The sequence below is a fragment of the Pristis pectinata genome, chromosome 3 (assembly GCF_009764475.1).
Source record: "Pristis pectinata isolate sPriPec2 chromosome 3, sPriPec2.1.pri, whole genome shotgun sequence".
Taxonomy (NCBI): Eukaryota; Metazoa; Chordata; class Chondrichthyes; order Rhinopristiformes; family Pristidae; genus Pristis; species Pristis pectinata.
This window is the reverse complement of record NC_067407.1, coordinates 31,361,609-31,376,530: the sequence shown is the minus strand read 5'-3', so window position 1 is coordinate 31,376,530 and position 14,922 is coordinate 31,361,609. Positions and strand designations below refer to the sequence as shown.

The 14,922-nt window shown below is 38.8% G+C and overlaps 1 protein-coding gene across 6 annotated transcripts in view; it reads left to right on the top strand.

The window, feature by feature from the left end:
• Nucleotides 1-14,922, top strand: part of osbpl9 (oxysterol binding protein-like 9) — a 127,248-nt gene that overhangs the window by 43,452 nt on the left and 68,874 nt on the right. For 4 of the 6 annotated variants that reach the window (XM_052013141.1, XM_052013139.1, XM_052013140.1 and 1 more), the window contains exon 4: nt 1,586-1,662. The exons of 1 other annotated variant lie outside the window; for it this stretch is intronic. In XM_052013141.1, the coding sequence (XP_051869101.1) occupies nt 1,586-1,662 (77 nt within the window). Of the gene's footprint in view, nt 1-1,585; nt 1,663-10,476; nt 10,658-14,922 lie in introns of those variants that run through there. One more of the 6 variants, XM_052013143.1, reaches the window with a different exon arrangement.

Below are 14,922 nucleotides of genomic sequence, written 5' to 3'. Positions count from 1 at the left end.
ACATTAGAACTTGTGTATGATGTACGGCATTTGAGTGGGTGAACATTCTATTATAGATGTCGGTATTAAAAGTGAATTTGCTAATGGTCATTTAATGACAAATTAACTTTGGTCATGTGTAAGTCAAGCCAGTTGTCTGTAAATAACCAATCAAATGAGTTTTTAATTTACTTTTGAATATTGAAATTTCTTTTTTCAACAAGTGTTTGTAAAAGTAGCCAGTTAAATTTGCTTTAACTTGAACCCAGACTGGCAGCAGGTAAATCAAAATCTTAGTGTGGTTTGGATTCTGCATAAATATCCTGCAATTTGAGCTAAAAGCACCTGTACTTGGTGTATGTCTTCTAAATTAAAATTAAATTCTTTGTCATCTCGGTGGGTGGGCGTGAAGTGGTATTTGAAATTCTCTCTAAACCAGTGCCTTGTCTAGCTTTTCTGGTACCTTGACCAGCATTTATACCTTAATTAAAAACTGGTCATTAGGTTGTTTTCATTGTTGTGTAGTGGTGGGACTTTTGATGTTTTTGATATACATTAATGGCTAGGATGTGAACGTAGGAGGTATGATGAGTGAGTTTGCAGGTGACACAGAAGTTGCTGGTGTTGCAGATAGGAGGGTTATGCAAGACTACATGATATGGATCAGCTGGAAAGTTGGGGGGAACAATGGCAAATAAAATTTAAAGTTGACAAGTGCAAAGTCATGGCTTTTGGGAGGACAAACAAGGGTAGGACATACACAAGGCACTAGGGAGTGTTGATGAACAGAAGGACCATTGGATACAAATCCATAAATCCCCGAAAGTCTCAACACAGGGTAGTGAAGAAGGCATATGCGATGCTTGCCTTCATTGGTTGTGGCATAGAATGTAAGATTGGGAGGTCATATTACAAATTTATAAACTGCTACTGTAAAAACAGTAACTGCTGTAAAACTGTTGTCATTGGGATCTTGCTGTACTTTGGCTCTACTATAGTAACATCCATTGTGAATGTTTAGGAAGGCTGCCCACCTCTGCCTTACCATGGCAATTGGATTCACTTGCGCTTCATCAATGTGTGTATCTTTGGCTGTCAGTGAATCATGCACCCTGTGAAGGAATTTTTAAAAAAAAGTACTTAATTGGCTGTAATGACCTTGGGGAAACCCATAGATTGTGAATGATATGATAAATGTGAGGCTTTTCCATTGGTGCAGTTTTTTTTAAAAACTATGATAACTAACAGATTCAGCAGAAATAAACTTTAAAGTTATGGAGGGGTGGGTCACATTTTAAGATGTTTCAATGATTAATAGGGTGTGGATATTAAAGCTCTCTGCAAATCGCCATCTTTGTTTGGTTATTGCTGAGTATTTTAAGATGTATTCAATTCAAGATCTGTGGGGAAAATATCAGCAATAGAGTATCATGGGGGAAAAGAAATCCATGCTTCAAAGGGCAAACATTTAATGAGGTTTAAATTGCAAAGACAATGAATTATCTAGTACTGTAGAAGGAGGTTAATTAATGGTATTATAAGTTTTCCATTTCTTCTGGTTCCATTATTGTTTTACCAAAATTTCCAATTTTTTATGTTTTCACAGCCCGTGATGCTGATGAGAGAGAGCAGTGGATTCATGCATTAGAGGAAACTATTCTGCGTCATACTCTGCAGCTCAGAGTGAGTTTTTATTAGATTATTGTAAAATGCAACACGTCTGTGGGAATTAATTTCTAGATCACTTCCAGTAAAAACATGCTGTGGCAGTTAAGTTTTAAAGCTAGTGCACTAAAAATAACTGCTCTGGTGTGGATTTTCTATAGTGTATAATGACTGATGAGCACTCTGTCGGTTAACCCTATGTTACTGAAGCAATGTGATACTTACCAAGTTGTTGCACAATGGGGGGAGAAAAGGATTCATTTGCACTATTTTGGGGGAAAGATCTTTTATTTTGTTGATACTTATGGTGAGCAGCTTACAGATGTGAGGATGTTTTCTCAAGTTAGTGATTTTATAAATGAGAAGTAAAGCTTTCAAGCCTTCTAATATCTCACAACCTTTTGGATTAAAATTTGGTTTTCATGTGTTTGCACGAATCTGTCATCTAATAAATATTAGTCTGGATAATTACAAGATGGGACCTGAGCTTGTGTCAGGTAGAAAATCTGAAATAAACAGTAACGTGTTGGTCTTGCTGAATTTAGCAACAGTGGTGTATTCAGTCATTGATTAGGAGGTCAGATGCATTGCATTTGGCTTCAGCTCATTTCTCATCTCTGAACTTCAGAGAGTAGGCACGTATGTCAGAGGCAAGCTGATCAGCAAGGAGGACATTACCAGCACTTCTGTAAGGAACCACCATCCAAGTTAAGTATGAGTATATTTGGGTATCTACATACTCCCAATTTTGTAGCAGTTGTTCCGCCCACTATATCGGTGAGGCCATTCGCATGTGAGTGCAGTCATCGCAAAGAAGACGTATGCATTGTAGGAAATTATGATGTCAGTCAACTGGCAACACTGTTTTGACACTAGTCCTCTCCTTCTGGGACTGGATGCTCCAGCTAACTCTTTCTTTAACCTTGCACTGCTGAACACTTTTTTTCTGTAGCAGAAAAAATCTACCACTCCTGCACACTCAGCTCTTTCTGCTTGTCCCCAACCTCCATTCATTCAGCCCACTGCCATTCAAAGAGATGATTGACTATTTGCAGTTTAATTGTTGATTTATTTCTATTGATTGTACATTTCTACAATTGTTTCTTCAAAGTAGCTGAAGTCTGCAGAAAGTTGTAAGCCAGGCGCTGAAGGGCATTTCTTAACTTCAAGACTTCTGCACAAATCAGTTGCTCCAATTATTGTAGGCATTCTTTATTTGGGGGGGGGGGGGGAACAGCATATCTGCAAGAACAAGCTGAGGATTTGCAGCATAGGACTAGTTGCTAGAAGAGGGAGGAGGAATAGTGGGAGGTGCTGGCCATGTTTTCTTGTGGTGTTCAAGGAGCGTTTTCTACTGGGTGTGTGCTTCAGAAGAAGGAAAGCAATGCAAATTAAGGATTGATTGTTGAAACTGGAACTCCATCCACTGATTTTGCTGCATCAGGATGCTTCAGAGAAAAGGGTTGAGCTAGAATGACGGGGATCACGAAGTGTTGTGTTCTCTACTGACAGGTCTACTAATCCACACTATCTCCTCATCCCCTTCTCACACTTTGCTGTTGTGGATTTCTTTCCTCTTCACCCCATCCCACATTACTTTCTTCTTCTCCAGGCTGGAGTCATCAAATGTGATTCAGCTACACACCCCTTGAGATATAACCACCACGTTTGAGGCCTATCTCTATGCATTACATTTATAAGAAAGAAAGCAAGCAAAAGAAATGCAAAGGCAAACTTCTGGGTTTGTGCTGCTTTCTAATTTTTGTCCCCCTTTGCTGAAGGTTGGGATAATAGGTACACTGAGTTACGATTATCTTAAAACAGTACCTTGTACAGATTTCCTGAAGCTGTGCAACCGCTCACTAGCCTCCCTTTCCCACACTCCCACGCATTTTTTGAGTGGGTCTGCCTGAGTCCCAAATACAAAGAATGCGGTCAACCCAAGCCCATGGCTAGGCCTGGGGAGCAATAAAGAGTGATGATCGAGACACAGTAGACTACAGATGCTCAGTCTGGAACAATAAACAATCCGCTGGAGGAACTCAATGGGTTGAACAGCATCCGTGGGGGTGAAACGACTTGTCGACGTTTCGGGTCGAAACAACTCTGAATATGGTGATACGTTCGGATGGTGATCTGGTTGCAAGTGGCTTCAGTTGCATGAATACCAAGGTTTATGTGCTGAGGTGTTAGTTTGTGTTGAAGAGGCCTCCCAAAATCAAGCTCTGACAAATTTCCAAGCTTTAGATGTGGACCAAACCTTCCTTGATCAATAGATGTCATACATGAGCTTCAACCATGTGTGGTTGAGGCTCTGCTTAGCCAAGGAGGTGAATGCAATTTACAATTAGCCAGGAGAGATGTAATTTTATGTACATTACAGGGGAAGTGGGGGTTGGAAGCTTTTTGCTTCAGTTGTCAAGTGCACTTTTTTGAATCTTATGTGATCTTGAGACAGATCATGATAGTATTTCCTGTTCTGGCATCTGGACAGCTGGGTGCAGAGGCATAACTACAATACACAAAGGAGGGACCTGTGCTTTTAAACTTGTGGAGCATGCATAGGGACCAATTAGTACAGAATTATTATCACATAGCTCCTCTCAATCTTATCCATTTCCTAGTTGTCATGGAACTGAAATCCCTGTAATTCTGTTTTCTGTGTGCTGTTTCCTTCCATACCTTCCTAAAAAGCCTTGCCCAGAATTGAACACTATATACCAGTTTTGGTCTAACCAGTGCCTTAAAGACATTGTACAACATGTGTAGTGGTTAATGTAAAGCTATTACAGCGCCAGCGACCAGGGTTCAATTCCAGCTGCTGTCTGTAAGGAGTTTGTACATTCTCTTCATGACTGCGTGGGTTTCCTCTGGGTGCTCCGGTTTTCTCCCACATTCCAAAGGCGTACAGGTTAGGAAGTTGTGGGCATGCTGTGTTGGCACCGGAAGTGTGGCGACACTTGCGGGCTGCCCCCGTTGTTAACACAAAAAGAACATTTCAATGTGTGTTTTGATGTACGTGTGACTAATAAATATATATATTCTCTGCCTCTATAAATAAAGCAGAAGACTTTGTATTTTTTAAACTGCCTCCTTAAATGTTTGCACCCATATGCCAAGTCTCTCTGTTGCACTACCTGTTCTTCCTGCAAAAATCTATCATTTTTAACTTCCCTTCATTAAAATTTATCTGCCTTGTGTCAAACCATTTCAAGAGCCTTGAAGCTGATCATTACCCTTCTCATTGTGTCTGGTGCAGCCAAGTATTTAATATATAGTTCAAATAACAGTTTCTGGTGAACATTGTTGTATTTCTCCTCTATCCAAAAAAACAACATTCACCAGCTCTGTTTCGTGTCTCTTAGGTAATTTATAATCCATGTGTTGCCACGTAATTTGTTACTAAGCATATTTGATAGTCTATTCACACAATATTAACCGCATTGCCCTCATCAACCCTTTGTTACTTCCTCAAATAGGTAAATGGCCCAGAATCTCCTACTAGTCAACTGGTCTAGGTGGTAAATCCAAACTTGCTTTATGTGCATCTGTCACTGTCATCTTGCTGGTGATAGCCAACCCAATTTTCCATGGTAAGGTCTTCGGTGTGGAAATGCTGTTGGGTTATTGTAATGGAAAAATGATGGTGGTGTGGAATCTATTGTAACCACTACTTGCGAAAGAATCCAAACCAGTACGTTCTGTATTTGAATTTTGTCTACATATTTCCTGATGAAATAGGAGATCATTTGGCCCATCAAATCTTTCCCAGCTTTCCAAGCATCAATCCCATATTTCCCTGTGACCTCTCTCCAATGTCTGTTGACCTCTCATGATTCTCCTGCCATCTACCTACACTAGCCAATTAACCTAGCAGCTTTTCTTTGGAATCTGAGAGGAAACTGGAGCACCTGGGGAAACCCACAGGGGAAAATGAGCGAATACCACCTTGACAGCCCCCAAGATTAGAATTGGTTACTGTAGCTGAGTGGCATCAAAAAGTATACATCATCTAGCGTATTCTTTTTAAAATATTTCTAATTAGCATCTTGATAATTTGTTCCTGTTGAATTTGTTGAATGTTTTAAGATTGTTTATGCAGAACTGCATTTGTGAAATTAGTAGTACATTGAACTGTAGGAATAGTTAGAGATGTCAAACCTGCAATTCATTATTTTGTAATTTTCTCAGCTTAGATGTTGATGTGAATGCACTAACAACTCTATGAATTTGGGGATATGCAGTAAAGTGTACGTGATTGATTGTGCATAATGCCCTCTGATGCCCATTATACTTCAAAGGTTTTTCTCCACACAAACAAAGGTTGTGTTTTCTGTCATTTTTAAGATTAAGGGTTGATTTGACTGAAGCTTTCAATGTATTAAGACAAACTACAGGGATAAGCAGGAATTATTTTTGATTAGGGAACATGGTCTAAAGATTAGACCCCGGCCTTGCAGAAAAAGTTGATGTTGGGTCATTTAATTTTAAATTGTAGATAGGTTTTTAACCAACTACATTAAAGGAGATGGCTCGAAAGTGAATATTTGGAGTTAGGTCAACTGTAATGTCATTGAATGACGGGAGGCTCGAGCAGGCTAATTGCTATGTTGTGCTCTTGTGCTCTGCATTCCTGTGTTTTCTAGGGTCTATCAGGCCTATTTTGGCTCTTTCAAAAAATGGTAATGCTCAGTCCTGTACCTTACTTTTCGTTTATCCCCTGTAAGTTCATTGAATACTTGTTAAATTCCCTTTTAAAATTATTTATAATATCAGGTTTCATCTGTTTCTCGGTCTAGGTCACATCAACTCCTGAGTGAAAAGAAATTGTCCTCCCCTTGATCAATTCGCAATGATCTTGATATATTTTGTGGCCTGAATGATTGTAACTAGAGCAGAACTCCGATAATCCAGTACCCAGCACGAACAAGGGGACATCGCTACACAATAAGAGTCTGGTCATTTAAAACTGAGGCGCATAGAAACTTCTTCTCGAAAGGTAGCAAATCTCTGGAATTCTCTTCCCCTGAGGGTAGTGGAGGTCAGATCATTATATGTATTTAGGGTGGAGATGGATAAATATTTGATGGATCAAAGAACTTATGATTATGGGGAACTGGCACAGGAGAAATTGAGACCAGCACAGATTGGCCATGATCTTATCGAATGGTGGAGCAGGCTTGAGGAGCTGGGTGTTCCTATTTTCTTGTATTCTTGTTCTTGGACTTCAGATTTTACAGACTATTGGATGTTACTCTTATTAAAACCCAAACTTGCTTTTATTTCATTTTTTGTACATATTACAAAAGAATATATTTTTCCAGTGAATATGGTGAGCTTAAAGGGAGCAGGAAGTAGACAAGCTCTCTGGATCCTGACTCCAGCTGTAAACCTGCCCTACATTCCTGGCCCCAAGGTTCCAGGCTCCAACCACACAACCAGCCCACTGTCCAAACCCCTGACCCAGCCACCTTTTGGATCTTTGCTCACATTCTGAACTAGTGACTGAGCCAGATGCTGAGCTATCAAGATTTACAAACAATCAACATTATCATAATTTTATTGTATTTAAATAGCTGAATTATTTAGTAACAATTATAAAAACCCATTCATCACCCACAATTTAATATCTCCAGTTACTTGCAACTAACAAAAAGCAATAATCATTAATTTCAATTTTGGACATGTCATTTGTGAACAATTAAGTTCTTCAAATATTTCATACAGGAACAGTTGTGTTTACTTGTTGATGACGCATGCTGGGTTTATGAAGAAAAGCAGGAATCCTTCATTTTTAATTCCAGGCACTTTTTAAAAACAATTATATTAAAACTGCTGGGATTCTTTTTTTTTTGGTCTAAATGTATTTTTATTCAATCTGATAATCAGGAAAAGTGGAAAAATTATGTATTGTTTTTCCATGAATTGTGCACAACTGGGGCTTTCAGCTTAAAAAACAGTTGCCGCAATTTAACAGAGAACTTTATTTTCAGTATCATAATGTCATGTTGCTTATACACATCATGATACTGTCTGAGATTATTGATGTAACAAGTGAAATATCCTGAGAATCATAACAACACTGTTATGGTTCTGAGCTGAAATGTAACATTTATTCTAGCCAGAGTATTCTTTTCATTCTTATTAAATGCAATGTTGTTTAAAACAATCACTCATTTTATGTGTGTGTGTGTGTGTTTACTCTTAGCATATGAATATCATGGACAAGTATTTATTGTCTATCCAGTTTCTCTCTGAATAGAGGGCAGTTAAGTGTCTCTGGAGTCACGTTGACCAGACCAGTTCAGGTTGGCAGAGTTCCTTCATTGAAGGACATTGGTAAACCAGATGGATCTCTATGACAATCAATTAGTTTCACGGTTGCCATGCCATCAGTTTTCTGTTGAATATTTTATCATTCTATATACTGAAATGTGCAAAATTACCTCAATAATAACTGAGATTCCTTGTATTAGATGTTGAGAATAGAGAGATGGGTTGGTGCTGAAAAGTGGCACAGATGCAATAGTTGAGCCATGATCAAATTGAATGGCAGAGCAGGCACTAGGGGCTGAATGGCCTACTCCTATTCAGTTTCTTATGTTCTTATAACTGAGGAAAATGCCTTCATTGAATATCCTTAAATTATTGGAATACCACAATAGCATCATGGATAGAGCCATGCCTTTTAGGACTGAAGTTGGGAAACGCTCATATACAAAAAGGGTGGTAGAATTTTGCAAATTCCCCAGTGACAATTGCTGCTTAGTGAGTTGGAAAAGGTGAGAATGATATACATTTGTTAACTTCTAAGTGGTACAAGACACAGTTGGGTATATGGAGTTAGACCCCAGATTACCCTTGATTTCATTAAATTGATGGAACAAATCACTGCTGCCTGGAAGATCATGAGCTTTTTACCAGGTGTGAGGTCTTGGTCTTCCCTTAATGGCTGAAGTCTGTGCTAACGCATTGAAGATGGTGGTGAATTTCATCACTAATGTCTGCTTTCACTGAGATTTGGCTCCTGATATAAAGAAACTGGCCCACATTTTCCAGGATTTTGTGGTGTACCATCATTGTTGGATTATGATGTTGTACTATGGGGTAGGTTGGCTTTTTGGATGTTGAGTGTAAACCCCATTCTCTTGTGCTTCGTTGAACAAGTTGGTGAGCATGTAAACACTAGAGTGTTATCTACTGTAACTTAATGACTGAAATTAGGTAAATCCTGGTTCTTGACTGGAGGTGATATAAACTGAACATTTCCCATTGGTCCCTTAGGTTAGCTACACTGCAACAGAAAACTCTTTGAAGAAGAGATACAGCACTGGGGCAAAAGGTTGGGAAGAATGTTGGGACAGTGATGCAGCCTTCCTTGATACTATTCCACACTGAGGTTAGGGCTATTGTGAACTCATTGTTTGAGATGATTGCTTGCATGCCATCATATAGCAGATGAAGGACTGAGTACAGTTTCTGAGAGCAGCCAAATTTGAGAAGAATGATCCTCAGCTCCTTTCAATTGATGGAGCCAAAGGCTTTTGTGAGGTTTAAAGCAACCATATAGAGTGGTTGATGCTTTCCTGCATTTCTACTGGAGTTGACACAATGAAGATTGTGTCCATTATGCCTTTTAGATGAACAGAATCCACACTGATGGGAAAATGCTCTGAGAAGAGGGAGTGGAACAGGATCCTGGTGCAGACAACAGGGAGATGCCTCTGTAGTTACCACGATTGAATTTATCTCCTTTGTTGATGATAGTCCTGATCACTGAGGTTCCCTGGGATGACCTCTTCCAAGATGTGGGAAATGAGGTGGTGAATTTGTGATCCATGTTCTTCTCTGCCAAATTGTAATACTTCCACAAGGATTTAATCTGCTCTTGAGGCCCTTACTTTTCAGTTTGTATGCAAAGTTTTCATCTTGTGGCAGCAAGGCCAGACCCAGTATTACCCAGTACAACTAATTTATTAGCATTGTAAGCATATTGATTTACTACTCAATTCACAAGCAGCCAGAACAGAAGGGTCTGTTGCATTTGATATCCGAGCATCTTTCAGCTGGAAATATTTGCTTAACTTCAGTAACTGCTTTTTTGACATGCTGGAGACAGAGCATTATTGGATTTCTCTGGGCATGTAATATTAAATGCACCTTTCAGAAGGGGGATACAGACTGGGTGGGCCAAATGGTGGCCTCCTGTATCGTGACGATTCTATTACTCTATTTCCTGTCCTGCTCCCTTGAATCATTCTGCAGTTACATGTGACTGCATAACTTAATTGTTTTAAATGTTAATGCTCGGTTGTATTCAGAATCGGTGGTATCTGGCAACGAGTTATCTTGCAGTTATCGATACTCTGTATTTGAACAAAAAGGTTAAATGATTTTCATATAGAACTCTGGCGTTGAAGTTCCACCTCCATTCTTAAACCTTTACAATGTACTTGGTACCACAAGGGCCACGATAACAGTTGAAAATTACAGAATGTGTGATAAATGGCAACATGCAGTGGCAGATGCAAATGAAATACATCCAAACTGAGCAAGTGTGCGAATGAAATTTGAGAGTTTTTTTAAAAAAAATATTTTTTTTATTTGTTGCACGCTGATTAAAATTGGCAATTTAACACGTAGTGATTTTTTTTAAACTTAATTTTGAAAGAGTGCAATGCTCGCCTTCCTCAAATGTAAACAAATAATAACATGACCTAATGGGGCGATCCCAGACCAATCAATGCAAAGTCTTATAATATACAGGCTCTTAAACCAATCGGGAAGCTGCTGCATTCAGGTCTCAAGTTCATAGATCAGCAAATAGAGGAAGTACTGTTTTGTGTAGCCTCTAGAAACTCGGTGTTCAAAACTGCTTATTATCAGAGCTCTTTGTTCAAAGAGAGGAAACTAATCTTATTTATTTTAGAAATGCTTTCTATATAAAGGAACAAATCAGTGTTAACTTTGGATTGAAACAGATGAAAACATGGCAGTGAAAGGATTCACCGGTGTAAGTTGCGTAAACCTCTTAATTTGGGAAGTAGGCCACGTTGCTTTCTGTTTTAGATTTAGTGCCTGTGGTCATTTTTAGGTGCCTTCCTTATTATTTCGGAGCTCTAAAATGGCTCTAGTTTTATGTGGGTAATGGTTACTGCAGTTTTTGTGCTGGACCGTGTACCTTGTTTTTACTTATGTGCTTTATAAATTAAGGATGTGACAATGCTGATGTATTGAAATCGCTGAATATTTTAAAGCCTTTTCTGTGGCCCATTACATTTCTTGCGAACTTTAATCACTGTATTTTTAATATCAAAAGGAAATGGAAAAAGTAGATGCTTTTTGTGATTATGTCACTGAATCTATGTATAATCTCTGGCTGTAAATCTATAGCTTTGAATTTCAGGATCTCTTTTAAAACAAAATCATGGTTAACTCTTGAAATTATATGTAATGCATTCCAAATGGGAGTGGTAGGAAAAAATGCCTTGACAACGACGTTTTAAAGACATGTAGGGATTATTAGGTTTTGTTGATGTTTTGTTTAGATTATAGTTCCTCTTGGAAGTATGCATTTAGGCAACATTTTTGAAGGCTTAGTTCAGTAAAACTTGCTAGTCTTCACTCACCTGTATCTTTCTGCAACATGCATATATGTGAATCCTAATGAAAAATATTTATATTTTTTCCTCCAATTGTTTCTAGTCCTGTTCACTTGTCTTTGGTTATGGTATAAAGGTGCTGTTTACTTTCTGATATCTTCCTTAAGTACCCATTGTTCATGTGCAGATCTTGCCAATGAGTCGTAGGGTATTACTGCTGAGCTTGGCCCTGATTCCATGAAATCCATACAAATGCATTTTCAGCTGGGATTACTGGATACTGCATAGGAGCAAGAGCACTGAACATTTGGAGTGACTTTTCAGCTTCTCCATCTGTGCAGTAATATACATTTTCCCATTCGGTTTTGAACAAACCTAATTTTCATTCACTTAATTTTAATTGGAATGGTAAATGGTTAAATTCTATAAGGGCCACGTGCTCCATTCTGCCAGAAGGCAAACAAATCACTGCGATCTTTTTTTGTAGCCCAGGGTCTCTAAAACCAGAATAAAATTACTATTGTTAACTTAATAAGCACTGAGAATCCATATTAAAATAAAATAAACAAATTTTCAGTTTTTCATGGGATTAACAAAACTTTAAAACAAAGCAAAAGCTACATTTGAATAACAATATTTTTAAATTTTACACAAATTGACATTTGCATGACTGTTCTGTGGTCCTCGCCTATAGACCTTTGAACAAGTTCCAAGTCAGTTCCACAAAGAGTGACTCTTACAGTATTTTGTGTTTTACTGGTTCAGTTCTGTGTGGGTTGTTAGAAACGGAAGTAGTTCTTGTATAGTTTTGTCTGCTTTTTGTTAACTTAGTTGGACTGCTGCCCCCATCCACACTCCAGATTAGATAAAGTATCAGATGCTCTGTTAGTAGCATTCACCTTTGAGTCAAAAGATTATGGATTCAAGTCCAATGCCAAACACTCAAGACAAAAAATGATCTAGGCAGGCACTCCAGTGCAGTTTGGTGGAGTGCTGCATTGTCAGAGGTGTGGTGTTTCAGATCCTAAATTTAACCAAGGATCCTTCTGAATTAAGTGATCCCTGGCATTACTTTGAAGGACACAATAGTTATCTCTGGTGTTCCTGGCCAGTATTTATCCTCTAATGAAGGGATTGCACTTTGAAACCACTTCAATACCTGTGCCGTGATTTTAGTACATAAATACAAGTTTTTATTTTAATCAGCAGGGTTTTTATTTGAGAAAAGATGATAGATGACTAATTTCATCATGCAATGATTGTTTTGTCAAGAGGATTCTAGTTGTAATCCCAAAATCTGGGGGAATGGCTTTCAATTATGAAATCTATTTATAGCTTTAAATCTGATTATTCTGAAATTGACATAATTATAAGCTTCTTGATTCTGGAAGTCAGTTATAATGTGTGAATTTATTTTCTGAAAAGTTGCAATGAAGTTAGGACAAGTTTTGAAGCCGTGCATTGTTGTAATAAATGCAAAAAATAAAAGCAGAAGTGCTGGAATCACTCAGCAGGTCAGGCAGCATCTGTGAAAAGAGAAACAAAGTTAACATAACAGGTTGAAGACACTTCATCAGAACTGGGAAAATGAGAAAACAAGTTAGTTGCACGGCAAGCACAGTGGTATAGCGGTTAGCATAATGCTATTACAGCGCCAGCGACCTGGGTTCAATTCTGGCCACTGTCTATAAGCAGTTTGTACATTCTCCCCGTGTCTGCATGGGTTTCCTCTAGGTGCTCTGGTTTCCTCCCACATTCCAAAGACATGCAGGTTAGGAAGTTGTGGACATGCTATGTTGGCGCCAGAAGCATGGCGACATTTGTGGGCTGCCCCCAGAACACTCTACGCAGAAAGATGTGTTTCACTGTGTGTTTCAATGTACAAGTGACTAATAAAGATATCTTTTAAGTTGCAGAGAGGTGAAGAAAGAATGGATGGTGCAGAAGGAATATCTCTGACATGGTGTGGCCAAAGTTGACTCTTGATTCTATTGTAAATGGAGTCTTTTGACTAGATAAAGAAAACAAACAAAAAGATACATTAAAGCTGTGAGATACAGATGATATCTGTTGTTGGAACCTGCAACTAAAAGGAGAAAGCTGGAAATGCCCAGCACATCAGCAGTGTCAAAGGAGAGAGTAAAACTGAGTTAATGGAATAGATGGATGACCTAATGGCAGAATTAGCTAGTTCTGATGCAGACAGGAAAAGTGAGTTACCTGGAATTATTGAACTCAATATTGAGTCTCGAAGGCTGCAGTGTTCGAGATGAGATACTGTTCCTCAAGCTTATGTTGGACATTGTGGAACATGACAAGAGGCCATAGACAGAAGGTCAGAATGGAAGTGGAATTGAGAATTAAGTTGAAAGTTTAGGGTATTCCCCAGCAGACTTAATGGAAATGATCTCCAAAGTGATCATCCAATCTGCATTTAAGGACCTTGGTGTTTCCCTGATGTCTTTTGGTCTGGATATTGTGATGTTGTAATAAGATGAAATTAAGAGTTTTGGAAGAGTTTCATTTGGGTTTGAGACCTCTGCTCAGAGGGACCTGAAGCTTTCAAGTATGTACAGGAACCAATTCAGTAAGTAAGATCCAAATTTCTCTAATTCCAATGAAAGAAAAGGTTTCGATGACTACAAAAACAGTTTGGGAGGTAGCATTCCAAACCATCCCTTACTTGGCCAGAGATCATTTTATGAGTATCAAGCAAGCCCATATTTTGAAATCTTAAATTTATGTGCATATATCTGAATAAAAAAAACAAAGGTTTTTTAAGCTGTTGCTGCTCTTGTTGACTTGTGACTCGGTCAGTTGAGTGCCTGACCCATTTACAATGGGAAAATTACAGTTTAGTTCATTGGTCCATGCAGAATTAGAAATAATGGAAAAACATTGCTGTTGGTCTTAAGTATACCAAGTTAGAGAAGTAATAATCAGCCAGTTCTTCCTAGACTTGGCTGCACGTAACTTGTCTGGATGTTGCAGGCTAATTTTGTTGAGCCAATGCATCCTAAAGGTGGACAGTGAGGGCTTGGCAGTGATCTGGCCCAGTGTCACATTGTACTGGGGCCCTGCCCCCAGAATGTGCAGGCAGCCTTTGAAAAGGATGAGCTGAAACTGGAACTTTGGCTTTTATCATCAGTAATCCAGTGCATTCATATGGTGCCATTCACAGTACAAGACACACCATTCAATTTGCTTATAAGATTTACATTATAAAGGGACCATGTCAATTTTTCTTTCACACATGGGTTGATAAGTCCAAAGAATTTTTGTATGGGGTTCCAATTCCTAGGTATGCAATGGCAGGAGGTCTTTAAATTGTGAACTTTCCCCATGGAGCCTTTGTGGCAGCCGCACCAATCTTCAGTGTATACTGAAGGTTGGCAGACATTGAAATCTGCCAACCTTCAACACTCGGTCAGGGACTGCTCCTTGCATTGGAAGATCAGCAAGTTTTGGGCAGACCAAGTCCAGATTGTACACCACTGATATTCTTCTACCTTCTGTTGATGGTTGCTTCAATCTGTACTCTTCAGAACAGCTTTTAGAGCATGGAGTCCTGTGTTACACAGCTGTCAGGATGTACCCTGGCAAACACTCCTGCATTCCTTTCCAGACCTCTTGGCAAATAGAAGATCGTCTTATCTCCTCCATATAGAATGAGGGT